This window comes from Talpa europaea (genome assembly GCF_964194135.1).
Source record: "Talpa europaea genome assembly, chromosome: 13".
In the NCBI taxonomy this organism is placed as follows: domain Eukaryota; kingdom Metazoa; phylum Chordata; class Mammalia; order Eulipotyphla; family Talpidae; genus Talpa; species Talpa europaea.
Genome location: NC_140080.1, coordinates 80,969,709 through 80,997,066, shown reverse-complemented (window position 1 = coordinate 80,997,066; position 27,358 = coordinate 80,969,709). Strand labels below are relative to the sequence as shown.

Genomic DNA, 27,358 nt, shown 5'->3' with positions numbered 1-27,358 from the left:
TTTGGGGTGGCCTGCAAACATCAAGACTCAAGGGATATCTCCAGGGGCCTTGCCACATCATACTTCCTGGGATTTATCTTATTCATTAAATAATTTCCAAAAATTCTGATGTAATCCACATACCCCAAAATTTACCCTTTTAAATTACTGGATTCAGGATTTTAGTATATTACAGAGTTGCATACCCAACAGCATTAATTCCAGATGTACTGTTCATTTTTATCAGTGACTTACGTGATGTCACAGAGTTTAAAATCAAATCTGATGGCTGATGCTAACTGTGTCCACAGGGACAGAGCCTGGCACCCAGGGAGGGTGTGGGCACATGCTAGCAGAGGGAGTGAGGGATGAGATTCTTAATTGGTCCTACAATTAGAGGACACCAAGTCACTGTCAAGGTCAATGGTAGAACAGAAGCAACAAGAGTTGCTGTGGGTGCTGCTCACCCTGCAGCACCAGCACCTGGCTCAATGGTGTCACCTGGGGCCCCAGAGAGAGCAGGGCACACAAAGCTATGGGGAGGGCGTGTGCTCCTGAGTCTCACCCCGGGAGCCACCTGACGCTATCTGGGGATGACCATGGCATTCCTCTTCCTTTCAGTCTGCTTCCACGTGGAGTAAATTAACTGTTCTGAGACCTCACCTAATGAAACAAATTAATTTGAAGAACACTCTCCTGTCTCCCTGGCTGCACTGGCATCATGGGATGGACTGCTAATGCCTCCATTAGCCCCACTCTGACTGTTAGGAGACACGCTCCGGAGCCTACAGGGTCTACTGAGACTCTGGCAGTCCAGGCCGGGGCCCGCAGGAACCAGGAGTGCTGGCTTTTCCTTTCGCTTTAGTTCAACTGGAGGCAGAAGTGCCACAAGCTCCACCTATCTGACTGTTCCTTGGGAGTTTTGTGGAGGTGACTTTTTGGGGAGAGGAGGGAAATCCCTGGGTCCCTTACTTGTTCAGCTGTGGATTCATGTGCCTCTTAGCCTGACTTCCTCCCCTCTCCCTTCCAAGTTGTCCTCATGTCTCATGACTGGGTCAATGCCCACCGTCTCCAGGAAGCCTTCTGTAACCACCCACTGCTGGCTCCTTTCTCTGAGCCTCCTTGCCTGAACAGACAGTTGTGCACCAAGTTCTGGGGGTTCTGGAGCCAGGGAGCCTTGAAAAAGCTAGGTCCCAGTCCCTGGAGAGCAGGGACCACACGTGGCATTTCTCTGGTGTTGTGGGAGCACAGAATACTGTCCCATCATTCCTAGTGGGGGGGTTAAACAGCGTTTCTCTGTGGTGTTCAAGAGAACACCAGGGCCCCTTTCAGAAATTAACACTCACTCCCCAAACATGCTGTCAGTCCTTATAGTAACTGCTCTGGGTGCAGAGAGCTGGCCGGGCTTGCAGCAGTCCTCACGGGGAATGAAGACCTGCCCTATCCCAGGACACAGCTAAAGCCAGGACACAGCTAAAGAGTCACCCAACCCCAGAACTTCCCGTAAGGACTGTAATCCCCATCCAGCTTGCATCGCAAGCTTGCACCTATACCCTCCTCTGCCCCACCCTGCTCCCCACCCTTCCCGTCTATAGTATGAATCCCAAGCGCACACACTAGCAGGTATACTGTCCACTGCTCTCCATCCGGGAGTCTGCTTTCCAGGGAGTACACACTATGACATTCCTTTATTGCCTGAGTTTGTTCATCTCATCAAACTGAGAGGCAGAGAGGCATGGAGAGAACAGTAGGGAAATCCCTGCATGCCCTGAAGGCGAGACCTCACTCAAGGTCAACACAGGTCAGTGGCATGGACTGGGCTCAAGTCCTCTAGTGAGTTTGCTCCTGTGCTCTGCACCTTGTGGGTAGTGAGCCTGGGGAGGGAGGTAAACATTCACAACCCCCTTTCTAGCCTGCGGGTATCCCACTTGGGTGGGGAAGAAACACCCACAGGCATGCTGCTCTCTGAGAAATGCATGAGACACCCATCTAGAGCATCCGAAGATGAAATGCATAGCTTTGTCTCAAATCAGTAAACATTTTTGATTAGTTTTCCAAAAGTAAATATGTAGTTACCAGTTGCCCAAGTTTTGGGAACAAGCTTAACCTTTCCCTGCAAAATGAGGAAAAGACAATGACAAATCAATTTGAATCCCAGAGCCCCTCCAAGCATCCCACAGAATGTGGGGGCAGAGCTTTAAAGGTTGATCGAGGAGAAGAAATGGTTGATCCTGGAGCAAATGCTGGTCCAAACTCTCTCTCAAGCAAGTCCAACACTGGTGGGGACCCCAGCAAGAAAGCCCACCTGTACACAAGTTTGCTACTCGCACCCCAAACACCATGTAAGCAGGCTGGCACCAGGACCACCACTTCAGGTGCCTTCCAAGAACTAGCTCCTTTAAGCCTCTCTGTTAGTAGACTGGTTTTGCAGAAGCAGAAATAGAGTTTTCAAAAAATTAGCTGCTCAGATCAGAATTATCTTGTAGAGGAGATGGAATTCTCATGTCTAATTCCAAGGGATGTGGCTTTGACTACAATAACAGAAAGAAAAGCAGTAAGGACACACCCAGCACAGGATATAATACAGACTCCCTGAAGACCAGGGGGCAGGGCATCCAGGTTCAGCTGCCTGCCCTTGCCACAGGGAGTTCGCAGCTATCACACTCCAACTCCAGCTGCTTTGCAGGAACAAAGAAGGCACAAACCCCTCAGCCATTTCCCTCATGTGATAATGCAGCCATACCCCAATCATGCGCCCACCAGCCACCTGCTCTTAGTCAAAGGTCCACCTGATGTTTGAAGTTGAAAGGGCTGAGATTTGGGGTCAGTAGATGTGAGTTAAGCTCTGCCACTGCGGAGCAGAACAATCTTGGCTAACGTCTGGGGCCTCAGTTATTCCTGTTAAATGGGGAACAGTACCTGCTCTCCCCCACAACAGAAAGGAGAGTTCAGAGGCACGATATAGATGCTGGCTCTGCCCTTTGGTCACCCAGATCTGATTTTGGTCACCTCGCCGCTGCCACCTGGTGTTCCTAGGGAATGCATGGCCCTCTCTGTGTGGTCTCCCAAGCCCGGGAAACTTCATCTGCTGTATAAAAGTGTTAACTACCAGGGTCCACTATAAAGGGGTGGAACTTAGCAAGGGCACTAGTGTCCGCCCTCCACCAGGAAGGTCAGGGTGGACCTGATAACACTCTGCAGCCAGAATCACCAAGGACTTGGGCGGTCCCTGGTGTTGGCTTCCTACTTTCAGATATCAAGGTCCTTACACTAGCTGGCTGCCTGCTCTTCTCCTGAAAGTCCCCATTGCCTGGGGCCTCTGGGATGGTGGGGTGATGGGCGGTACTGTATTCCAGATGTGATTAAAGGTGTGGTGCCCGGGCACCTACATAGTACTTGTTAGCGTGCCTGCTGTCTAAACCGCCGAGTGTGACTCCCTAATGGGCAGGACAACCATTCCTTGAGTCTGTCTTTGGTCCAGCTGAATACTCTCCTTCCAATTCAGCAAACTTCCTCTGGTCTGGGCCCCCGCGAACATGGAGGCAGCTGCCCCTCGGTGCTCCCTATAAATCTTTCATGAGTTTGCTGGCGTGAACGTCCTTCCCTGCAGCCTCCTCTCCCCTGGCCCCGTCTGCTAGCCTCTCCTCACAGGACATACTTTCCATCCCTTTAATCATCTTTATTGCCTGGCTTTGGACCCTGTCCCGGGTCCACATCCTTTGCGAGGTGTGCTGACCTAACCCGGGCGTTTGTTAACATGAGCTCGGCTCAGCCGAAGGTCAGCTTCCCAGTGCTTGCATGTCATGCTCCTCTTCCTACATTCCCGTGTCGCGCTGCTGCCTTCCAGAGGCCTGCCACTGCCCAGGAGACTCCCTCGGAGCCAGGTGACCTGGCCCCAGAAGTGGAGGTGTCCAGAAGTGGAGGTGTGACGGCCCTGGATGCTGAGGGGCAGCCTGTCACTGACAGGGCCAGGGACCCAGGTCAGAGGTGACTTGTCCTTTGGAAGCCTGGACACCCCACACCGCCAGACACACACTCTGGGTGTGAGGGGGGACCATGGGGCAGGGGAAGAGGGATACCAAGTCTCTGGTCTGCTGCACACTGGTCTCCCCTGTGAACTCCAACCCCCCTTAAGAGGGGGAGACGGGAGGCCTATCTCCTTCCTCTGCTAGGAAACAAGAATCCAGGAATTAGCTTCTATGTGGCTGCACCCCCAAAGCAGCACACAGTGGACGGCCAAGTGCTGTCAGCTAGCGACAAGGCCTGGGCCAGCCCTCCTTGCTCGGGTTTCCCTTTGATGCCACCACATGATGTGCCCTCTAGTTCTGATATCTAGTAGTTCAGCTCCTCCCAGCTGGTTCTACTTTCATTGTCCCCAGGGAATGTCTCACACCCAGAAATCCACCTGCCGATGATGGGGCATTTGGGCGCCCAGACCTCCATTCACCACCCACCACTCCTCGTCCAGGACCCACATGCAGAGAAGTGGACCCTGGTCAGCCACAGGCCTGGTCTCCCCGGGGTGGCAGGTACTTCCAGTCTTCTGAGCAAGGGATGTGGGCTGGGCTGTTTATTGGCTCTCTGAGAACATTCTCTGTTCGTTAAAGGTAAAACCACAAGCTATGACCTTTATCTGAGAAGAAATTCCCTATAGAGGAATACCTCATTTTAATTCCTCAGGCAGAAGCCTTTTCTTTCTGTCTTTTGCTAACACACTCTCCTTTTTCTTCTCCTTCCTTCCTCCCTCCTTCCTTTTTTTCTTGCTCCTCTGCCTCTTTCTCTTTTCTACTCTGCCTCGCTTTTAAAAAATATTTTCATCCAGAAATAATTTATGCACATTCAAGCAAAAAATAGATCCTAATTGCCTCCCCCACCCCACTTTTGCACAAGTGACCACATACTACAAATATTAATCCACACCTGCAGTTTTCCAGGTGAAATATTCCTTGAAGACCTTTCTGTGCAAGAAAGCCTTAAGGAGACAATGGCAGGTCCCCAACCACCCATCCTCATCTGCGTGTTCCCAGCCAGGGCCACCTCTCCCGGCCTTTTCTGGAGAAGCCGCCAGTCTCTGCCGCCACTTAAGTGAGCTCCTCCGGGCATTCGAGAGCAGTGGCAGGTGCAGTGGCTGATCTGCGTGCCGCCTGTCACAGCGGAACCAGCGACGCCTCCCAGTGACTGGGAAGGACTGATAGACACGCTTGGAATTACGAGCTCAGGAGCCTCCTGGAGGCCAGGTCTCAAAACGCACGCCAGCTGGTCCCTGTAGGGGGACAAGGGCTATTGCTGCCCTAAGGCAGTGCAAGGAGCCTTTCTCCTGAACTGCAAGCCCTGGACCCTGCCCGAACTCCTGAAGGGATCCATTCCCGGAATCCCCCAAAGAAGAGTAGCCGCCACTGCCCAACCCGGTAACATGCAGGTGTCTGACCGAGGGACAGAAATCCCCCAAGCTGGGGGCGCCATGTCTCCTACCTTCGGTCATTTCTCCTCCTCCGGAACAGCTTCTTTGTGTGCGCAATCTCCACTTCGTGGGGCAGCGGGTGGTAGCCCTGCATGGTGGAGGTGGAAAGGAAGATCATTAGTCAAGGAGAGCAAAGAACTTCTGGAACAGAAATAACTATCATAGTACCTAGGAGAAAGAGAAGACACAACTCTGGAAAGACTAGACTCTGACCACCAAAGCCAGTCTGAGAAACGGAAATATTCAGTGAAGTTGATGGATTTCCTTCCAGCAGTGTTGCTAGAATTACAGAACCCACAACAGCAGGGACAAAGGGACCTTAGATTCGCCATATCCAGTCGCTCACATTACAGAGGAGAAGGGTCAGGCCCAGACAGGGGCGTGAGCCGCTCAGAGTCTTCTGAGTATTTGCAGCAGGGCTGGGACCAGCCCCTGAATCCAAGGGCTGTGTGAGGACCCCATGTGTCCTGGTGCAGGGGGGATTCGCAGCCCATTCTCTGTGCCGTTTGGTGAACCAAGGAGTGGCAGCCCCTGCTGACCTTGAGCCTCAAGCAGAGGGAACCAGGTCTCCTCACCTCAGTTCAGGATCCCCAATACAGGATCCCCTGTATTACCCAAGATGCCCATTCCTCACACCGCCGGAGAATAGGGGAAACAAGCAAATAGCTAAATGCTCTTTAAACTTTCAACTGGGGAAGATCCTGAGGATGGGTGCTGTGTAGTCTGCAGGACAACTATTCATGCGTCACGTCAGGGTGCAGATAGTCCGTCTACTTGTAATGGGGGCTTGATCCTGCAAATACCAGGCCCGTGGCAGGATTATTCGCAGAAGCTGGGCTGAGGGCCAGCTTTGTTCTTACCAGCGCCCCTGCTCCTGCCCCCCCCCCACCTTCCCATGGCAGGAAAGAATGTTCTAGCAGGACACAGGGGCAAGCATTGCCATTCCATTACAGGCAATCTGGGGTAGGGGGTTCCCAGGTCTGGGGGTCTGGGAGGAGGGGTGGTCTGACTTGCGCCTGCAACACCTGGGCACAGGCCCTGGCACAGAGTCCACAGCCTGAGTGTGACCCCCATGGGTCAATACCCACAGGGTCCTGGTATGCACAGGATGAGGGGGCAGTGACAGGGCCCAGTGTACTAGAAAGTGGTCAGTGAGACTCCATTTGACCCAACGCCTCTCCATCACAGAGAGACTGAGGCCCAGGGAATTCATATAAGGAGTTAGATAGGTGGTTCTATGGGGCTGTAGCCCAGACCCTCTGTCATCTATGATTTGGACTCCACAGCAGAGGGCTGCCTTTTTAGGAATGAGCCCCCCATCAAGAGGCAGCCCTGACTGTGCTAGGATGTCAGTCTAGAGGAGCTTCCTTGGGGCACTAGGAGGATAACAGGCTCAAGGACCTAGGGACACTCAGTCTAGACTCCAGTTGAGTCCAGGGAAGGAATGACACACTTCAAAATATATTTAAATTGTAATCCCGCCTTCCCTTCTGGCTCTCGCCTCCAACAATCCAAAAAGGCATGAATGAATTCCGGGCTCCAGGCAGCCACAATGGGCCTCTGTGGCCTTAGGATGTGCTTTGTTTAGTGGTTTTCTCAAAGGATATTATTTGTTTTCCTTAATACAAAACACAAACAAGGAAAAACACCAAGTCTTCCCCTCTCATTTCCCCTCTCCCACCCTGACCCTACTCAAGCTGGCCCCTTCCCTCCCTCTTGCCTCCCCCCCCACCCCAAGGCCTCAGGTCACTGCAGGAACACGCTGGGTGTGCCCCCCATGAACAATGGAAGGAAGCCGAGCTCCCTCTCACTCTCAAGTTGGCGGTTGGAAGGGGATCTGGGTTCTCGAGGCCAGGGCAGGGTAGAGAGAGCTGCCCGTAACACTTGGTCCTCCATGTGCCCGGGAGGTGTCAGCCTCCCCTGTCGGCCCTCAAGGTCCTGGGCTCCCTTCCCCTCCCCCCACCTTAGGCCACAGCAGCAGAGAGCTGCCTTCAGGATCCAGTCCTTGGCATGGAGTCCTCACTCTCTGCCTTATGTGGCCCAGTAGGCATGCCGGCCCCCTCAGAGCCTCTAATGAAGCCACTCTGTGACTTCTGTGTTCACCTCTCAATCTTCCAAATTAACCTTAAGTATGAACATATGTCAAGTGTCACAGTAGTTAAAAGCATGAGCTCTGGAGCTAGACTCTGCCTCTTGATGGCTGTGTGACTTTTGAGCTGATGACTAACCTCTCTGTGCCTCAGTTTCTACCTTTGTAAAACTGAGATAATAATAGCATCAATCTCCTAGGGTCTTTGTGGGGGTAAAATGAGTCGATAAACTTGAAGAAAAGGTAGAGTAGGGTATGGAAAATAGTAAAGCTCAGTAAGTATCTCTAGTGTTGGCATTGTCTTCTTCAGCACAACTTTGTCATCACCATCTTGATCCTGAGATTCTCTGGGCTGAGTGTGCCAACATAGCAAGGCGGCTCTGATTCTTGGTCCCTGTCCCCATGGAGCCCCCAACATAGTAGACAGAATCCAACAGAGGTTATTTGCAGGGCAGGAGGATTTGGGAAACAGCAGAGGGTCTGATGGCCCAGGCTGGCGGGCTGGGGAAGGATGGAGAAGTTCAGCCTGTGCTCTGAGGCTCTCAGGCTGGTAATGTCAGTCCAGGTGAACTCCCTGCCCCCATAAATGAGCACAATGGCCTTCTGTTTACCAGCTGCCCTGCATGTCTGGTCCATCAGTCAGGTAACTCCAGGCCCTGCTGCTCTTCCTCCACGTCTCTACATGAGCACCTATCCCTCGAGCTCTGAGACCTGCTGCAGTGGCCCCTGTCTGACCTCTGACCACTTTCGCTAAGTAAATGGGCCTCAGAGACAAGTAGATTATATACACCATGGCTCTCCAGGGAGGGAGGGAAGAGAATACTCTTTCTGCATGCAGTGCTGGCAGAATGCAGAGAAAAACACACACACGCACACACACACACGCACACACACACACACACACCCCATGCACACTGGTCGGTGTGGAAGTCAGCTGGTGTGAGATATAACTGGGTAGGGCAGTAATCATTGTTCTGATGGTAGAAGCACATGATGTTAAATCCACCCATTCCAGGCAGGCTGAGGCTGACACCTCACAACTTGAGCTCGTGGGTATTTCCGTGTGGTTAAAGGCAACCCACAGGGCTACCGGACCCTGGCTGGGAAGGCAAACGCCTTGCCCTCAGATGACAGTGAGTAACAGCAGATCCTGAGCCTGGGGCATAAGGGTACTGGGCAGGAGGGCGAAACAAACCCACTGAGCAAAGACAGCTCAGGGGCAGGTGGCTCCAGCTGACCAGGCATAAGAGTGAGGCACTTGCATGCCCACCCCTAGTGAAAGGAACACACATTAAACAGAAACAGAATACTAATTGCCAGCTCTCCGATGACATCGCCAGTTTCGATATCTCACTAAGCAGGGGCAGAGGGTCACAAGTCTCAAGGATGGTGGGTGGGATACTAAATGGATGCATTATATTTGAGGAACTGATTGGCAAAATCTATCAAAGTTTTAAATACTCCTCTTCTTACAACCAGAACTTTACTCTTAGATTTTTATTTTAGAGATAGATACAGGTATGTGCAACAATATATGCGTAGAGATATTCATCGTAGTGTCTTTTGGAGTAACTAAAGCAAATAAACAGGAGACATACTAAATGACTGTCAACAGTGACCATTTTTGATGCAATATAGAAAATATGTAAATAATAAAAAGAATGATACACTCCCACTGGGCCATGGGCTCCCTACAACCCACCCGTCCATGCATCCACCCACCCATCCTATAAATATTGTTCTAGGCATGGGAGATAAAGTTGTGAAAATGAAATAGGCAAATGTTCTCACAGAGCACACGTTCTAGTGAAAGGAAAACAACAGGCAGATAATAAGATAAATGATGTAAAACGCTACAGAGTAGAACAAGGCGGGGCAGTGGATGGGAGCAGCAGGGGTGGGATAGGGTGGTCAGGGAGGACTTCTTTGTTACTTGACTTCCCTCCCCCTCACTTCACCCGTCCATCCCTCTCTCCATCCACCCACCCATCTACCCACACCCCCTCACCCCCTCATCCATTCATAGTTCTTCCTCACCCAGCCAATGCTGAGGTCTAACATGTGCCAGGTGCATCACATGCAGAACACCAGCATGGCAGACCCAACCCTCGGAGCCCAGGAGAATGCAAACGGTTATGCTGAGGCATGCTGTGTGCCAAGCAGAAGTTAAACAGCCAACTCCAGCAGCTCAGAAGAAGGATGGAGGACCTCCAACCACCTTGAGAGTGGGTTGAGAAGACTTTGCCCACGGGGGTACCTAAGGTGAGTCCTAAGAGTTTTTACAGGGGCCCACAAAGGGGAGGTATGTCACAATCTACAGCTGCCAGGTAGTAATGCTGGCATCATGGGCAGAGCTTGTAGAAATGTGCCTGGCTTTGTGGGGGGGGCGTCAAGGCACTGGGGTGCTCCAGGGCCAGAGCTGGGGCTCTTGACCACAGAGTGTTCCTCCACCCACTGTAGTGGGTAGAATTGTGTACCCCAAAAAGATTAGTTGGAGTTCTAACTACCTGTGAATGTAACCTTATTTGGAAAAAGGATCTTTGCAGATTTTATCAAGATTAGATGCATTCACAATGGATAGGATGGGCTCTCAGTCTAATGACTCGTGTGCTTTTAAGAAGGAAATTTGGACACAGACACCGAGATGCAGAGTGAAGAAGGCCATGTGAGGATGGAGGTGGTATTTGGAGTGATGCAGGCACAAGCCAAGAAACACCAAGGATGACCGGCCACCACAAGAAGCTAGGAGAAGCAGGGAAAGTCCTTCCCCAGAGTCTTCAGGATTTTAGCCACGCCAACACCTTCATTCCAGACTTCTAGACTTAGAATTTTGAGACAACCCATGTCTATTGCTTTATGCCACCCAGTTGAAGCTTTTGCTACAGCAGCTCTAGGCAGCAGATACAATTCTAGCCCTCCCCATCTGGCCCCAGCCATGTGTCTGGGGTACCCAGCCTGTGAAACTGCTTCCCCCCATCCACTCCCTCAGCATCACCAGTTTGGTCCTCAAAATGTGGACCTTTGAGAGCCTGTTCCAAGTGGGGTGGGGTTTAGGGGGATGTGTGGGGATGTTGAGTCCATCTGATTTCTCCCTGGTGAGTGAGCGTGCCCAACCCCACAACCTTTCGGACCATATCCTATGGGGCTGCTCCAACAGTAGAATTCTAGGTTCTGGGACAGAAGTTTTTAGTCTATAGTTTTCTTGCAACCCCTCATCAAACCAATTAGCTCAGTGTGCTGCCCAGGTTGCTGTCTGTACAGTGATTCTGGACTGTTTGAGAAGAGACTTAAAATCATAGCAAGCAGGCAGGACACATCCTATCCTGCCTCTGGGGACATGCCTCCTGGCCTGACCTCATCTTCCAGCACATCTGGAGGGACCAGGGAGACCAAAGTGGGCAAGGAAGATATCCAAGCTCAGGACCTGAGGCCAGGCCAACCTCCCCGGAGGTGAGTCCCAAGAAGGCAGGGACCCATCCGGCTCAAGGACCCGGTCTCCCCAGCGCTAAAGGGGGCCTGGCACAAAGAGCGGGTCCAGCGCAGCCAGTGTCCTGCAGGGTCTGAAGCTTGTCTCTACCACTGCCTGCAAAGCAGTCACCAGCACACACTCAGGGACCGAGCTGTCCAGTCAAAGCCTGTAAAGCTTCCTCCCATGGTGTGAGAGCAGCCCATCCCCACGGCAGGGGCGTAGGGACAGCAGAGGCTGAAGGCACACACATGCTCCATTTTCTCTCCCAGACAGGTGTCCATGGGGGGGGGTGGGAGGGTGGAATTTGAAATTTCAGCTGTGCCCCACCAAGTTCACATGTTGAAGTCCTACCCTCTGGTGCCTCAGAATCCCCTGATTTGGAAATAGGGTCATGGCAGATGCAACTAGTTCAGCTGAAGACGTGCTGGAGAAGGGCGGCCCGTGATCGGTAGGACTGGTGTCCTAGCAGAAGCGCCAATGCATGTGTGTGCCGTGCAGAAGTTGACAGACAACCCTGGCACCTCAGAGGAAGAGCCGAGGCTCTGCCCAAAGCCCCAGAGGCCTCCCTAATGCCCTCAGAGTTCGCCCTTGCTTGCACCTTGACCTTGGACTCCAGTTCCCGGAACCACGAGGCAAAGTATTTCTGTCATTCTACGCCACCTGTGGCACTTCACAATGCAGCCCCAGGAAATGAATACAGGTAGCAGAGCAGGTAAAATCACTAGTTTTTTAAAAGGGATCTTTTTCTGATGGCATATCTCTTGCTAAATAGAGTGGAATTTGTGTAAGTTTACGTGCTTTCTAGGGAATGCCACCACATTGGCAACCCATTTTTCCTGGAAGAGGAAGAGACAGTGCTACGGCCAAGGAAGTCGCCCGAAGCTCACGTTCCCAACCCTTTGTCACTGGCCTACAGTCAGCCAGCAGTATGGGGTGGACCCCTAGGCATCAGGGAGCTTTCTCCTGCCCTACTTCTGGTCCAGGCAGGTACTCCGGGTCTCAAGAACTGAGGGGGGTGTAGGCAAGAGCAAGAGCAAATCCCTCAACTGGGCAGCCCCATCTACCCACAAGCTGCCCACCAGGCCTGGGGGAAGGGAGCTGGCCTGAGGCCCTCTGTGTCTGCCCTGTAGAGTGCTTGCTCATGTATGCTTGATGACCCTGGCATGGCCGTGGTGGCTAGGGTTCATGGCTGCTGTTCGGCTTGTCCTGCCTGCACTCCATGGCTTCGTGGGGTGGGTCCCTGGTGGCTGTTGTGCCTGACTCCCTTTCAGTCTCTCTGGAGGAGGGTTAGAAGTGCCCCAGAGAGCTCAGTCCCATGACCTGCAGCTTCATACAACCCCAGGCCCACTTTTGCCCCCCAGGGAAATTTTTCTGATATTCCTATGACCTTTGATCTCTAACCACTATCCCTTGGATCTGACAGAAACCACCCAGGCCTAATTAGCTGGAGGTAGTGAGGCTGTAGCTGGAAAAGAAGGCTGAAGAACCTGGCTCAGGTGAGCAGCCTGGCTCAGTTGATCTCAAAGCACACTAGTGTCCTGACCAGGTAAGCCCTGTGGGCTCAGCCTCGCTCTCTCTGCCTTGTCTTTCCCTACCACACCTGGATGTCACCTGGGTATCAACCTTGTCTGGCCTCTTAGAAACCATGATCCTGTTCCTTCTCTTCACAAGTTTGTGTATGTCACTCCTAAGCATGCTTATTAGCACATGGAAACTGGCAGCTTCTGTCTCTCCAGAAAATTCCAGATGACCCAGAGGAGACCCCAGGGGAGAAGAACTGGGTGTTGGTTCTGCTGTGCCACTTGGCAAGCTCGGGAACTGGAGCCCCACGAGGCAGGACAGATGTTTGGGCAGAGCCTGCCAGGATTCCCAGGGCCCAGTCTCCAGCTCAATTTGGGAGACATCCGAGGGTAACAGATAAAAGGAACCACAGCTCTTGGCAACCAAAGGGGCTATAAAAATACCAAGTTCAGCTTCTCTGACAATAACCGTGTCTCAATAGCCAAGCCTTCCTCCTGCTGGGGGTCATGTTTTTTCATAGCTTCTAAGAAGTTATCCTACAAGGTCCTGCTCCACGTGGGCAGGATGTGTGGGTCACGTCCAAGCTGAAATAAACAGGTAATGTTTCTAAAATTCCTGGAATCCCTAGGCTGCACAGATATTCAGTGAAGTTGACCTATTTCAGAAAGAAAGGTGGAGGGGTGGGTAGGCGTGCCCTTGTTTAAATTTGTGGTTTTCTAACTTCTCTTTGAATTTATTTTTGATTAATTTATTATTTTAAAAAATAATACCTTAGCAGGAGTCCCCATATAAAAACAAAGATAAAAGCAAGCAGAGATGAGCTCCTGAGGTTGCCTCTGAGCCATGGGCACCCACATCTGCCTCTGGCCATACCCCACTTGTATCCAGAAGTATGGGCCTAAAACTCCACCCACCCTGAAGAGCTTTGCTCTACATCCCAAACTGGAGGCTGGCTCCAGAAGGACTGGATATTTTTCTAGAAGAGGACCTGAACTTGGGCTCTGCACAGGTTTGAGTAGCGCCTATGACCCTGCCCCCCGCTGCACATGAAGCTTTTGCCTACAGCGTTTCCAAGATGAGAGCCTGCGGCTTTCATGCACCTCCAGGGGCCGTGCCGGGTCTGCTGCACGCGCAAACCTCCCTTAGATGCAAAACTCACCCTCCTTTTCCCTTCAAGTTAGTTTTCTCACTGAAGCCGCCCAGCATGTTGATGAAAAATCCGCCCTCCCCTGAGGACCCCGGGTCCCAGCTTTGTTGCCAAACCTGGTACCAGGGAGCAGTTCTTATTTCAGCCCTTTCCTCCTGTGGAGACTTTGGATGAAACTATTTGCCCCTCCTTCATCATGATGGCTTAAACCTTTCTTTGATTTCATGAGCCAATAAATTCTCCTTTTGATCTTTAAAATATTTGGAATTGGTTTTCTATCACTTGCAGCCAAAAAAGTCTGAAGCAATTCAGCATGATCTAACTGTAGGCGCTGCCGTGGTCAGCGCTACCACGTCCAGGGAGTCATGGGAAGCAGAGGGACCCTCCCACCCCCTCCCACCCCCTCCCACCCCCTCCCACCCCCTCCCACCCCCTCCCACCCCCTCCCACCCCCTCCCACCTCCTCCCACCCCCTCCCACCCCTTCCACAGCAGGCATGTCAGCAAGAATCAAGCACACATGCCATTCACTCGATTTTTAAATGAACCAACAAGATAGGCGAGAGCCTTGATGCAAAGCTCGGGGCTGTAGACGAACAGAAAATGTTAGAAAATGATTCTATGTTATAGGTGCAAAATGTGAAGGAAGCAATGACAAAAGAGCTGCTATTTCTACCTACCTGTCAGTCCTCACTGTGCACGTGAAAGGGTGTTGACTGCACTGTGCAGGGTGTGTGTGTGCGCTCTTGAGCGTGTGAGCGTGCAGGGTGAGTGTGTGTGGGTAGGGAGGGCAGAAGGAGGAGTATAACTCTCTTTGTGTCAAAGACTGAATGGCTCAGGGCCTTGACCAGGTGACAAGGCCAGAACCAGAGGCATCGGCTGTGGTCTCCCAGTTCACGTTGTGCCCCTCAATGCCCTGGTTCTCCCAAGTTGCTGGTTGGATGAAAAGTTAAGGTGACTGGCAGCCCTGCATGGACCAGAGCTGGGTCATCCCCATTCTATCCACTGTGGACTAACAGCATTCACAGCTGACCCCAGGGCCCCACGTTTACAAGCTGTGGCCCTCACCTGGGCATTATCTCCCGTGATGCCAGAAGTGGGGTACTTGCTGACCTCAATGGCCCACCACCTCTCACCATGAGGCTTAGCAGCTGCTATTCTTTTTCAGTTGAATGGAAAATAATGAAGACCTACAGCCCCCAGGCCTCGGTTAGACTATAAACTCTCCAAGCGCCAAGGTGGCCATTCACTGGCCTACAGGTGGCTTAGTTTCTACCGCTAACCTCCACAGGTGCCTAGTTTGTGACAGTCTTATTCTGTTAAGTAAATCCGGTGCAAGCCCGGCCAACCCGTGGGACCATTCCCTTCCCCTGTCTGTCCTCCTTCTCTTCCACTCCAAAATGGAGAACCTATACCTACCTTCCCCTGTATGATTAGATGGGGTGCTGGCAGTCAGATGAGATGACAGGTGGGCACACACCTGGCCAGTCCTAGCACACCTGTTTGCTGAATCTGAATGGGGAAATGTTCATGCTCAGACCATTCCACAAAGAGTGGGGACCTAGGTCCACAGAGCTAAGGCCAGACAAGCTGAGAGGGGGGCACTATCCACTGGGAGAGGAATCTGGTCTGGAGGGATTACACTTGGAACAGAAGCCCAGAGGGTGAAGCCAGAGCTCCCATCCTGTGAAGCAGAGGGTGGCCGGGTGACAGCAATCAAAGAGGTAGGTGTCTCCTTAGGGATTCTAAACAAGGGCTCTCCTGCACAGGGCTGGCCCCAACTGTGACACGGAGCCAGGAACCAATATGGGGGTCACATATTGGGCAGGAAAGGGCAATGCCCTTTCCTGGGTTATAGTAATTGATTCCAAATAGAACTCAGCCCCTGAACTCTGCCCTGGATTTGTGTTCTCCTGGTCTGAAATAGCTAGGAGTGAAGGTGAATACTGGATCACAGCCCCAGCCAAGGCTGGGTGACATAGGGGTATCCTCAGACTCCTACTTTTCCTGTGAGAGCCCTGAGTTTCACGTCCAAAATGTCAACTTACAATTGCAGATGCTCAAGGAGAATATTCTACTTGACAGATGACACTGAAAGTCGGGGAAGAGGTGAAGGGAGAGAACATGCATAGGAGACAGATGGGACACTTGGAAAAATTCCTGCCTTGTTAGGCTCCTTGGCTGTTTGCAACACACTCTAGCAGCTCCCTCGTAGACCAAGTCAGGGCAGCAAGAAGATAAAGGAGATGCAGGAGGTGGCGAGGGCATCCTTGAGCAGTGCCACGCGGGTGAGCAGGCCCAACAATGAGGGGAAGCTGGCCTACAAAGTCTTTCCTTCCCCTCCAGTCCTGCCCGATAAGTAGACTCCCCTCTACTGAGTGAGCAATTCCATTTTCCTGGAGGGCACGGAGAAAGTCTCCATACCATAGAAGGGACTGCATGATGCCTGCAAGGATTGTGAGCAGTAATAATGGCACTACAGTGTCTCCCACTTACTGAGGCACACACTGAGCTGAATTTCCCCTGTGTTAACTAATCTAAATCTCACAACACCCCTGAGAAGCTACTATTATTCAGTCCTACAGGTGAGGCAAGGAAGGAGTGAATAGATTTTATTTATTTAAAGATTTATTTATTTATGCACACAAGAACTAGGTACGTGTAAGCCAGAGGTGTAGGGGGTGAGAGGATTCACCAGAGAGTGGGAACAGAACAGGCAGACTGACTGAAGTACACTGCTGAGAGGAGCAGCGGGCAAAGCAGGAGAGGTCTGCTGTACCATGTGGGCTGCTCCCTGGCCTGGGATCGAACTCAAGCTGCAGTGGCTGGCGATAGCTTGATAGCATTGTGTTTAACCCCTGCACCACTAGGGAGGCCATAAAAGATTAAGTATCAGGCCCAAAGAAAGGCAACAAGTCTAGCTGGATGAAGCATAATCAAAGCCCATAAAAGCAACAGATCTGAGACCCAGGCCACTGCAGCTAATGCTGACCCAGAGATCCTTGGGGTTGCTTTCTCTGACAATAGATTTCTAATTTCCCTCACAATGGACTTTGTGAAGCCATGTCATGGAGCAGGTATGCAACAAGTGCTGGCTGAGGGAATTGGAAAATGAATGAATGAATGGTGAGCACAATTTTCAACCAGCTGTGAAAAGGGTTAGTTCACTCAAGGTTTTCCCTGGATTCACCGTACAGACAATTGCAGCCTCTGAAACACAGATTAAGAGGAGAAGCTGTCACTGGCTAAACTTCCTCTCTCTCCCTCCCTGGAACCACCACTGAAAGCTCTGCTGCCCACCTAAATATTCATGATGCAATCAGTACCATGGACCGCCCTGACCAGCATGTGGTCAAAAATTAAGAAGTATAAGGAACATCATCTTATGGGGATTTCCTATCAGGAAGACAAACACAAAACCAGTGAATAGTTCTTAAGAAGCTGCTTGCATGCAAAAAAATTCTGTGTGGAATTGTGCTTTAATTTATAAGCCCTGTTGCAAATATCTTTGGTAACAGAAATAATTGCCTCCAACTTATTAAATTTTTAAGTGAATCCTTTAAGGACACAAGTTATACCTCTCTCTGACTACAGGAAATCTACCATTTCAGAAATTCAATTACTTGTTCCATTCCCAGAAAGCAGGGCTGACCTTTTGTTGTGTGGAAGTGGGCCATTAAGGATTCCCTGCCACATAAAAGAGTCTTTATGGGTTGCCTTAAATTGGGCAGCCATTGGTTTCTGCCGGCTCGCTAGGCACCAGCAGCTCTGATGACCTACTTGGTATCGATTTCCCTCCACGTCTCTGTAGCAGACAGGGATTTGACCTACTTTCAGGGGCACCATGGTGGCTCAAGAAAGAATGGAGGGGAACATGAGAGTCTGGACACCAGACTTCGCAGATCTGCCTCCAGGCACTTCCTGGCCGTCCTCCAACTGAGGTCCAGCACAGCTCTCACCCCTTCTCTCCATCCCCAGAGCTTCTGTCCCTGGCTGCCCCACCTGATCCACTCTCCTCAGGCCTTTCCTAGCTCAGTCTGTCCAACCTCTTCAATCTGTCGGGTATTGATGTGGGGCCTCCCCACACTACCAGCTCCCTGCCCGTAGGGAGGACAGTGGCATGTCTATGGTGCTCCAGGGTAACAGACCCCACCCCCAGTACTTCCATCCCGAGGTTGAGTGAAGGGAGTCAGGTCTTAGCCTTACCAGGACTTATTGTCAACACATCTGTCAGGATACTGGGCTCTGCCTTAAGGGGAGCTGAAAAAGTGAGAAGTGAGGATACAGAGGTTTGGAGGGAGAGAAAGGGCTGAGGGGATATATGGGAGGGTGGTGGGACAAACACAGGCAGGAGTTAGATGCAGCCGGCACCAGTGACTATGTCAAAGGCTGAGAGTTTTTGACCACCAAAGGGTATGGATCTGAGAGTCAGAAGGACTCAGGGCCATGCTTAAGGACAAAGTATTTGAAGGACTTCCATAAATTTTGCCAATTAAAAAAAAAACAGAAAGATCTAAAAAATGAGAGTCTAAGAAGTAGTTTAAGAATTCCCAGCATCCGTGTGGCTGCATAACCTGCAGTTAGAGAGCGTATGTGGGGGAGCCCTCTAGAGCAGGGGTCGGCAAACATTTTCTGTAAATAGCCACAGTAAATCCTTTAAGCTCTGCAGGCCAGATGGTCTCTGTCATAGCTGCTCAGCTCCACGGTGTGTAGGACAAACAGCATGGAGGCATGACTGAGCTCCAATAAAACTTTATTTATAAAAATTGAGGGTGGGCTGGCTTGGGCCCATTGGCCAGATTTGCCAATGCTGCTCTCTAGAGAATCGGTGGGCGGTCAAGCGCATTTTGCAGCACTTTACCTTCCCTTCCGGGACCCTTCCCCTGACTCAGTGGTGGTTTCTTGCCTTTGACAGGTGTCCAGCACCTCACATTCTCCCCCTCCTGCTATTAGAACCTGGTTCAGGGTGGGCCTGGACAAACTCCTTCTCCTGAGATGAGGATAAATGGATTATATTTATACTTCAATCAATAACAACCTTAGGTTTTTGATGGCTTTCAGCCCTAGCTGTTCACTTACCACCCCTGGGGAGCTTTAACACATCCTGATGCCCCCCATCTCCCTGACTCCAGAAGCTCATATGCAAGTGGTGAGGGGCAGCCCAGGCAGTAGGGATTTTGAAAACTCTCCAGGGGATTCTACAAGGTGGTCAGGATGAGAGCCTTAGACAGAAAGGGGGGAAAAATAGTGGTAGTGTTCTGGGAAGAAGCAAGCCAAGGAGATCATGCATCCCCTCCGGGGTGGGGGCAGGGAGGAAACAAATCCAGAACCTGTAAAACCTTGTCACACAGCAGACACTCTCAGAAAAGACTGGAGCCATGCAGATCCCCCAGGCCCTGGCAAGATCCACGCCTTCTCATTTTTGCACCCTCTTGACATCTAGCATGGTTCCCTACTGGCAACACATGCTCTCATAACACTGGCTAATCATCAGAAAAGCCCCTTGCTGCCAAATACGCAGTATCAGTCCATCAATTCTTGAAAACAAAAAGGTGGGCAAAACCCATCCGGGAGGCGAGGTAAACACAATGACATAAACAGACTTAGCATATTCACACTTAGGATAAGGCAGTACACCCCACACTTCACTGCACGCTACAACTGCCTTGGAGAGATTTTAAAAAACCCAAAGTCTGGGTGGCACCCATTGCCAATAAAATCAGAATGTCTGAGGACGGAAGGCTGGCTTGTCTCTCCTAAAATATCTGTGGGCAATCCCACTGTGCCCCAAATTTGTTTTTTTTAAATAGAGGCATGTTTTATTTATTTATTTGTTTGTTTGTTTGTTTGTTTGTTTTTTGTTTATACATGCACTGGGTACAGTCAGAAGCGTGGGAGGGTGAGAGAATTCACCAGAGCCAGAGCGGGGAGCAGAGCAGGCAGAAGGACCGAAGTACACTGCTGAGGGGAGCAGCGGGCAGCAGGAGAGGTCTGTGAGCCATGTGTGACCCTCCTCCGGTGGCCGGGGAGCAGCAGGGGATCGAACCAGTGCTGCAGAGGCCGCGGGCAGCTTCGCAACCCAGTGCTCAACCGCTGCGCCACCGGGGAGGCCCTGTGCCCCAAATTTGGTCCGGCTACCTTCTGGGTCCAGCCTGGGTCCACAGACCAGCAGCAGCACTGGGGACTGGTACGCAGTTGGACTTGGGGCCTCACCTGGATGGGGATCTGCATGCCAACTGGACATGCAGCTGTTGGACACACAGTACAGCCTGAGCAGAACCGAAAGGCAGAGAGCAAGTAGGGATGGGGAGGACTCACTGTTGAGAGGCAAGAAGGGAACTGGCTCTTATGGGCATCGAGCCAGAAATAAGGAGAGGTGTAAAAAGCATTGTTTTTACAGAAGTAGAACATGGAGTCACATGTAGTCATACAATTATTAAGGTTTGGGAAGTTTTGAGGTTTTAGAAAAGGATAAAGTACCTGGAAAACAGGTTGCCCTGGAAATGGGGGCAATAGAGGATGTTAAGAATGGATGGGGAGATGTGTCTGTAAAGATGTCTTTGAGGTGTATGTCATGTAGTGTTTCGCCTATATTTCCTTCTATGTATTTTATGGTTTCAGGTCTTATGTCTAGTTCTTTAATCCATTTTGAGTTGGTTTTTGTGCATGGTGTGAGGTAGTGGTCAAGCTTCATTCTTTTGCATGTAGTGACCCAGTTTTCCCAGCACCATTTATTGAATAAACTTTCTCTGCTCCAGCGCATATTCTTTGCTCCTTTGTCAAATATTAGTTGACCATAAATCTGTGGGTTCTGGGACTATATCAAATTAAAGAGCTTCTGCACAGCAAAAGAGACAGTAACCAAAACAAAGAGAAACCCCACCGACTGGGAGAACATTTTTGCACACAACACTAATGATAAAGGACTGAGCACAAAAATCTGCAAAGAGCTGATGAGACTCAACAACAACAAAGAAAATAATCCAGTCAAAAAATGGGCAGAAGAGCTAAAAAGAAACTTCTCTGAAGAGGAAATGCAAATGGCCAACAGGCATATGAAAAAATGTTCAACATCACTTGTCATCAGGGAAATGCAAATCAAAACTACCGTGAGATACCATCTTACACCAGTGAGAATGGCACATATTTGAAAAACTAGCAACAACAAATGTTGGCGAGGTTGTGGGGAAAAAGGAACTTTCCTGCACTGTTGGTGGGAGTGCAAACTGGTCCAACCACTATGGAGAGCTGTGTGGAGATTTCTGGACCTACTAAACATAGAGCTTCCATATGATCCAGCAATTCCACTCCTAGGTATTTACCCAAATGACACAGAAACAGTAATTCCAAAGGGCACCTGCACCCCTATGTTTATAGCAGCACTGTTTACAATAGCTAAGCTATGGAAGCAACCCAAATGCCCAAAAATAGATGACTGGATCAAGAAGATGCGGGCGGCAAGAGAGGTCTACGCGCCATCTGGGACGCTTGCCCGGTGGCCGGTAATCGAACCGGCACTGCAGAGGCTGTGGGCAGCTTCGCAGCCCAGCGCTCAACCGCTGCACCACCTGGGAGGCCCATGGCCCGGGCTTTTGGGGCCCACTCATGGGGCCACACCACAGTCTTGTGAAAGAGCTGGGGGACAGTAATCAACCTACACTAGCTCACCAGGGAGAGGGACAGGCATAGAGAACCAGGCCCTGCAGAATACTAGTGCCCAGAGTAAAAAAGAAGACTCCCCGCACAGGTCATGTGTCTTGGGTGCCTCCCTTCCGGTCATCGCTGCCCATCAGATTCAGAAGGTGTAGCCTGACAGTGCCTCGCCTCAGCTGCCCCGAGCACCTTCTGCTGGGGCCTCCTCTGACACAGGCTGCAGAACCCACCTGGCACCTGCACCCTGCAAATGCAAAGAGCTAATGCCCTTGGCCAGGACAAAGAACCCGTCTTTGATGACCCAGATGATAAATGAGGCGCATTCTTCAAGGTCCTTTAGCAGGTCCCAGCAGATCAGCCCAGTTATCTGCTGTGGTGACCAGATCTGTGACAACCCTTTGCCAGGGTCACGGTCTTTCCATGTCACTCTCCTCAAGGACACCTGTTACTGAGGTGTTTCCAGGAACTCTGCTTTCCAAAAGGGAACCAGGCTAACAAGTCACCCAGGATCACTGTATGTTCCAGAATGAGTCCCTGCCAGGGAGCCAGAAGCCCCTCCTCAGCAGGAAAGCCCAGGCTTTATCTCTTTACCAGAGAAGGAGGTGGAGGAGGGAGAGGAGACAGAGCTGTCCTCATCTCCTCCACGCCAGGCCAGAATTGTCAGGCACTCATGCCCCTTATTTCTATTGTAAAACATACATGACACAAAACATATCATTGTGATAGTGAAGGCAAAGATAAACAGCTGGGACTACATCAAATTAAAGAGCTTCTGCACAGCAAAAGAGACAATAACAAAAACAAAGAGAAACCCCACCAACTGGGAGAACATTTTTGCACCCAACACTAATGATAAAGGACTGATGACAAAAATCTGCAAAGAGCTGATGAGACTCAGCAACAACAAAGAAAAGAATCCAGTCAAAAAATGGGCAGAAGAGCTAAAAAGAAACTTCTCTGAAGAGGAAATGCAAATGGCCAACAGGCATATGAAAAAATGTTCAACATCACTTGTCATCAGGGAAATGCAAATCAAAACTACCATGAGATACCATCTTACACCAGTGAGAATGGCACATATTAAAAAAACTAGCAACAACAAATGTTGGCGAGGGTGTGGAGAAAAAGGAACTCTTCTGCACTGCTGGTGGGAGTGCAAACTGGTCCAACCACTATGGAGAGCTGTGTGGAGATTTCTGGACCTACTAAACATAGAGCTTCCATATGATCCAGCAATTCCACTCCTAGGTATTTACCCAAAGGACACAGAAACATCAATTCCAAAGAACACCTGCACCCCTATGTTTATAGCAGCACTGTTTACAATAGCTAAGCTTTGGAAACAGCCCAAATGCCCAAAAATAGATGACTGGATCAAGAAGATGTGGTACATATACACCATGGAATATTACTCAGCATTCAAAAAAGATAAACACATGCAGTTTGCAGCAACATGGATGGAGCTGGAAGGGATCATGCTCAGCGAAGTAAGTCAGAAAGAAAAAGAGAAATACCGGATGGTCTCACTCATAGCAGGAATCTAGAAAACTTAAATAAGAGACCAGGAAAAAGACTAATCAATACAAAGTAAAAATCAAAATCAACAAACAGCTATAAACCAGAGACACACTACGGGGGTAGGGGGTGAGGGGGTGGGGGGGGAGGGGTAGGGAAAGGAAGGACTAGAGTCAAAATAAGGGGGGGGTGCAATTGTAATTGTATGGGGAATATAACCAAAACGAAATGCATACATTGTGCAAAAATGAAAAAAGATGTAAGAATTATATAAAATAAAATATTTAAATAAAATAAAATAAAAAGAATGGATGGGGAATGGAGGAGGATTTGAGGAGCATGGCTGCCCTGCAGAGGGCTTCGGCTTTGTCTCATGGGCCACAGGAGAGCTGCATACGCTTCTTGAGCGCGGAGGGAGGGGCAAGGCGAGGGGATCGGGCAAAGGCACACAGATAACTTCTTTGAAGAGGGCACAGTGAGAAGTAGCGGGAGGCAGGAAGACCACACGGGAGGTACAGCCCAGCCTGGGGAGATGAGCACCTGTGGGAAGGTGGGAAAATGGAGCCAGGAGAAAGAGCCTTCCAACGAGGGAACTGATCATACATTGGGGCGGCGGCGGGCAAGCACGTCCCTGGACATTCTTTGATCTCAAATTTGAGGCACTTGGCTACACGATTGACTGGCGGGAAACATAGAAGCTCAAGTATTGTTATCATAAACTCTTTGGTAACGATCCCCAAGAAGTCATCTATGGGAAAATACAAAGGTCTCGAGCTAGCACGACTCCCGAAAGGAAGAGGGGAGGAAAAGCTAAACTGTACACAAGCCCTGGGATTGTCCTCGGCTCCAGTGGGCCATGAAGACCCGTAGCAGCCTGGGAGCACAATCCCTTTGTTTCCAGGCCTCTGGAAGTCAAGTTGATTCCCAGTTGACTTGGAAATGCCGGGAGATTTTTCCCATGTTGCAGTAAATTGAAACAATACCTGCCGAATGGACGTTACCACAATTGTTTCCACTGAAGTTATTTTGGGGGAGCTTAGGAAGATTGTCTATTCCAAGACATTTCCTTCACCCGATTCGCTTTATGAAAACAACGAGGGAAGAAACCAGGGTCTCCACCAAGTGCCTGCCCTGCTCACAGGCACGTGCACACCATTACATGGCTGGCGACTCCCAACGGGCCCCCCCTGGAGCCGCCACAGTCACACTTATTTACTGACCCTTCCTGGGGTTTGCAAAGTGCATTGATCCCCAGTGATCATCTGGTGTGAGTTTCATGATAAGCTTCTGCAAAGGTGGCAGGCGGGGGGCTAGATTTTAGTCTCCACCTTTTAGATGGGAAATGGAAAGAGAAAGGTACTTGGTCAAGGTCATCCAGCATGGAGGGAAACTTCTAGAGGGTGCCCTTCTATATGCATGATGGGGCTCACCAGAGCTGCTGTGTGCTCACTGCTTGCTCAGGGGCTATGCGCCGTCACCCAGTCTCTCTGTGCCAGGCACTGGCTTAAGACACATCAGCCAGGGGAAGCGGGGTCTGGCTCTTCTACATTCAGGGTCCCAACAAGACTGGTATGGCTGTTCCATAGAGAGTGTGATGGAGAGCAAGGGCTGGATTGGGGGGTCAGGCGTGGCAGGGTTTGATGCTCCATGAGATGATGAGGCAGAGAAAGGACCAAGCACATGAGTCAGGCTGCTACATTTGCTAGATCATGCTGGGGGTGACAGGGAGAATGGACTTAAGAGGATTCCAGCCAACACAGACTGGCTAGTAGGAGGCTACCCCAACAGTCAAGAGATGACAAGGACTAACTTAAGAGGTGGGGAAACCACAGAGGGATAGAAGGAGGAGTCTAAAAACATTTAAGAATAAAACTGACTGGTTTGGGTGAAGGATCAGTGTAGGGTGGAGGACAAGCCACCATCTGTGAGAAATACAATGGCGAACATGAAAAGGTGCCAGCTCTGAAGAAATCCTCCATCCTTACAGGACAGTGGGAAGTAAGTGCATATTATGCAAGGCCGGCAGTGATTCATATCAGGAAGACAGAGGCAATCGCACAGATTTAAGTTTGGATCGGATCCTGCTAAACCTTTTGCTTTTCTGTGATGCAAACACCTTATAGCATGGGGAAGTGGGATAAATCCTAAGTACATGAGGACTGAGAGTCTCAGCCCAGACTGCGCGTTGGATTCATCGGGGAGCTGTTCAGTGGCAAACGCCCAGGAACGCTCACCCAGAGGTTCAGCTCTGTCTGTGGAGAGGTCCAGGCATGAGTATCTCTTTTAACTGTCTTCCAACAAATTCTAAAGAACAGTGAGGACTGAGGGAGGGGGAAGCAACACCTCATTTCAGAGGCCTTGGAAGAAGGTCCGCAACGTTTTGCAGAGAGGGAGCTGCAGTTTCATATTCTGTGAGTGGCGGTACTGACAGAGGATGTTCTTTAGACTCTTTGAATGCCCACGGGTCTTTGCGTTCCACACCCTATAGCAGAGAGGACCCCTGTCCCATTTCCCAGCGACCCAGCAAGGCTCCTCCCTGCTCCCCCCCGCGACCCCCCCATCTGCAGTTTTGGTTTGGTTAGCCTGCCTCCTGATCTCCCACAGTCCGGCCTTCCTTTGCCAGCGGACGGACATCCTGTGCCGGCTGCCCAACCTGAGCGCCAGCCTGATCCACGTGGCCAGACGCTGGTGCTGCTGCCCTTTGGGGTGTCCTGAAAGGACCTTGCCGAGGGGCGTGCTGCATTTCCTTGACCACATCACACGCCAGCCTGCAGGAACAATGCCCCTTTTCTTGCCGCCAGGAAAGGCCACATAAAGGAACATCTTCTCTTTTCTTGCCAAGCAAATGTTTCTACTTTGACCTGGAGGGTACACTTTGAAGCAAAATAATGATCCAGGGGCCACGGAGCTGCCCTGAAGGTCAGAGGTCAAGAACTTGAATGACCTGCTGTTCCAGACAGTGTCAGCATATGCTAGGTGAAGACTTTGCATGAGTATGCGTGTGCACACCTGCTGGGAAGAGGGGAAAGGGGCTGCCCCTCAGGAGATTCCCCAAATCTGTTTCCTGTGGCCAACCTGGCTGAGGGTCTTTGCAATGAATTCCTTAAAGTGACTCACACACCACTCACAAGCTTGATCAAAGACGATTTTCCATAAAGAGACTCTGAGTGGATGGACCTTTGGCCAGAGCAGATGAACGAGGTGATCCACTAGGGTCTTGCTGAGGGCTCTGAAGAATTTGGGGACTCTGACAGCAGCTTCTCTTTGCACATCCACCCTGCACCCAGCTCTCATCCCCTAAATACTCTCCCCAATATGGGGCCTCTGCACAGGGAAGAGCAGAGGCCCTGTGCTCAGTGTGCTCAGGAAAATTAGCAAGGGGTTAAGAACAGCACTGTGAAGCTGTCGGCAGCCTCTGCAGCACGAGTTTGATCCTTGGCCCGCCAGAGAGCAACCCACATGGTGCACAACTCTCCAGTCTCGCCCGCTGCTCCCCTCAGCAGTGTATTTCTGTCATTCTGCCTGTTGTGTTCCCCGCTCTGTCAACAGTGAATCTTCTCACCCCCTGTACCTCTGGCCTGTACCCAGTACTTGTATGTATAAATAAATAAATCTTTAAAAAAAAAAAAAGAATTATTTGGGCCTCAATTCTCCCAACTGCAAATTGAAAGAAGCTGGCCTTGATGACCTTCAGGTTTCTTTCAGGTCAAATTTATAATAACATTCACTGTCCTTGAGACTCTCCTTCCTCCTGAAGAAACAGAATGGGTGCCTCACCTTCTTGGCTGCTAGGTTATTACTCTTCAAGGGGGTGGAGGGTTCTCTTTAGCTGGAAACATTTTAAATTTAAAGCCTGGCCTTCTAGAAAATGAATTATTGACCAAGGTGTTGAACTCAAGCTCCTGTGAGTGAAATTTCCTTAAAACAAGGAACAGCCTGCTGTTTGCATACACTATGCACAACTCTGGGAGATGGGCCTTGTCTCTCGGTTGTCACAGATTTGTCATTCCTGACTTCAGCTGAGAGGAGCTCCTTGTAATTTGACAAAGCGACCATCGTGGCTGGTACAGGCTGATCCTTGGGCTAGAATGCTTTCTGAAAAGCCTTCATGAAGGACTTAAGACAAGGGTCACGGGCAGCCCCACAGCACAGCATTCAGAAGAGACCAGTGAGAAGATGTGACCCATTTGCCAATGTGGGGTGTCCCCATGGTTTGGCAGAAAGCCCCTCTCTATAGTGCTCCCAAGGCCCCTGATGCTGCTCTTTCTCGATGGCCCTCTGTGTCTCTGTGTTCCAGACCCAGCAGGGTGAGTGGGCAGTGTCCAGCTTGAGGCCTTGGGCAGTGTCCAGCTTGGGGGTTAGGGCTGCCTTTAGTTTATATGGCCTTATGGTTCTGGCTTGTGTGGGGGGTGGGGCACAGAGTGGTGTCAGGAAAGCGGGAAAGGCAGCTCTGGCTGTGATTTCCTTTCTTTTCTTCCTTTTTCTTTTTCTAATTTCCTTTCTACAGCAAGTTTTATGTGCAGAC

At 50.6% G+C, this 27,358-nt stretch overlaps 1 protein-coding gene across 3 annotated transcripts in view; it reads right to left on the bottom strand.

Moving 5' to 3' along the window:
* CTIF (cap binding complex dependent translation initiation factor) overlaps window positions 1–27,358 on the bottom strand; it is a gene marked incomplete at both ends in the record, with an annotated part of 191,953 nt that overhangs the window by 117,747 nt on the left and 46,848 nt on the right. For all 3 annotated transcript variants that reach the window (XM_084252895.1, XM_084252896.1, XM_084252897.1), the window contains one exon: window positions 5,452–5,528. In XM_084252895.1, the coding sequence (XP_084109021.1) occupies window positions 5,452–5,528 (77 nt within the window). The remainder of the gene's footprint in view (window positions 1–5,451; window positions 5,529–27,358) is intronic.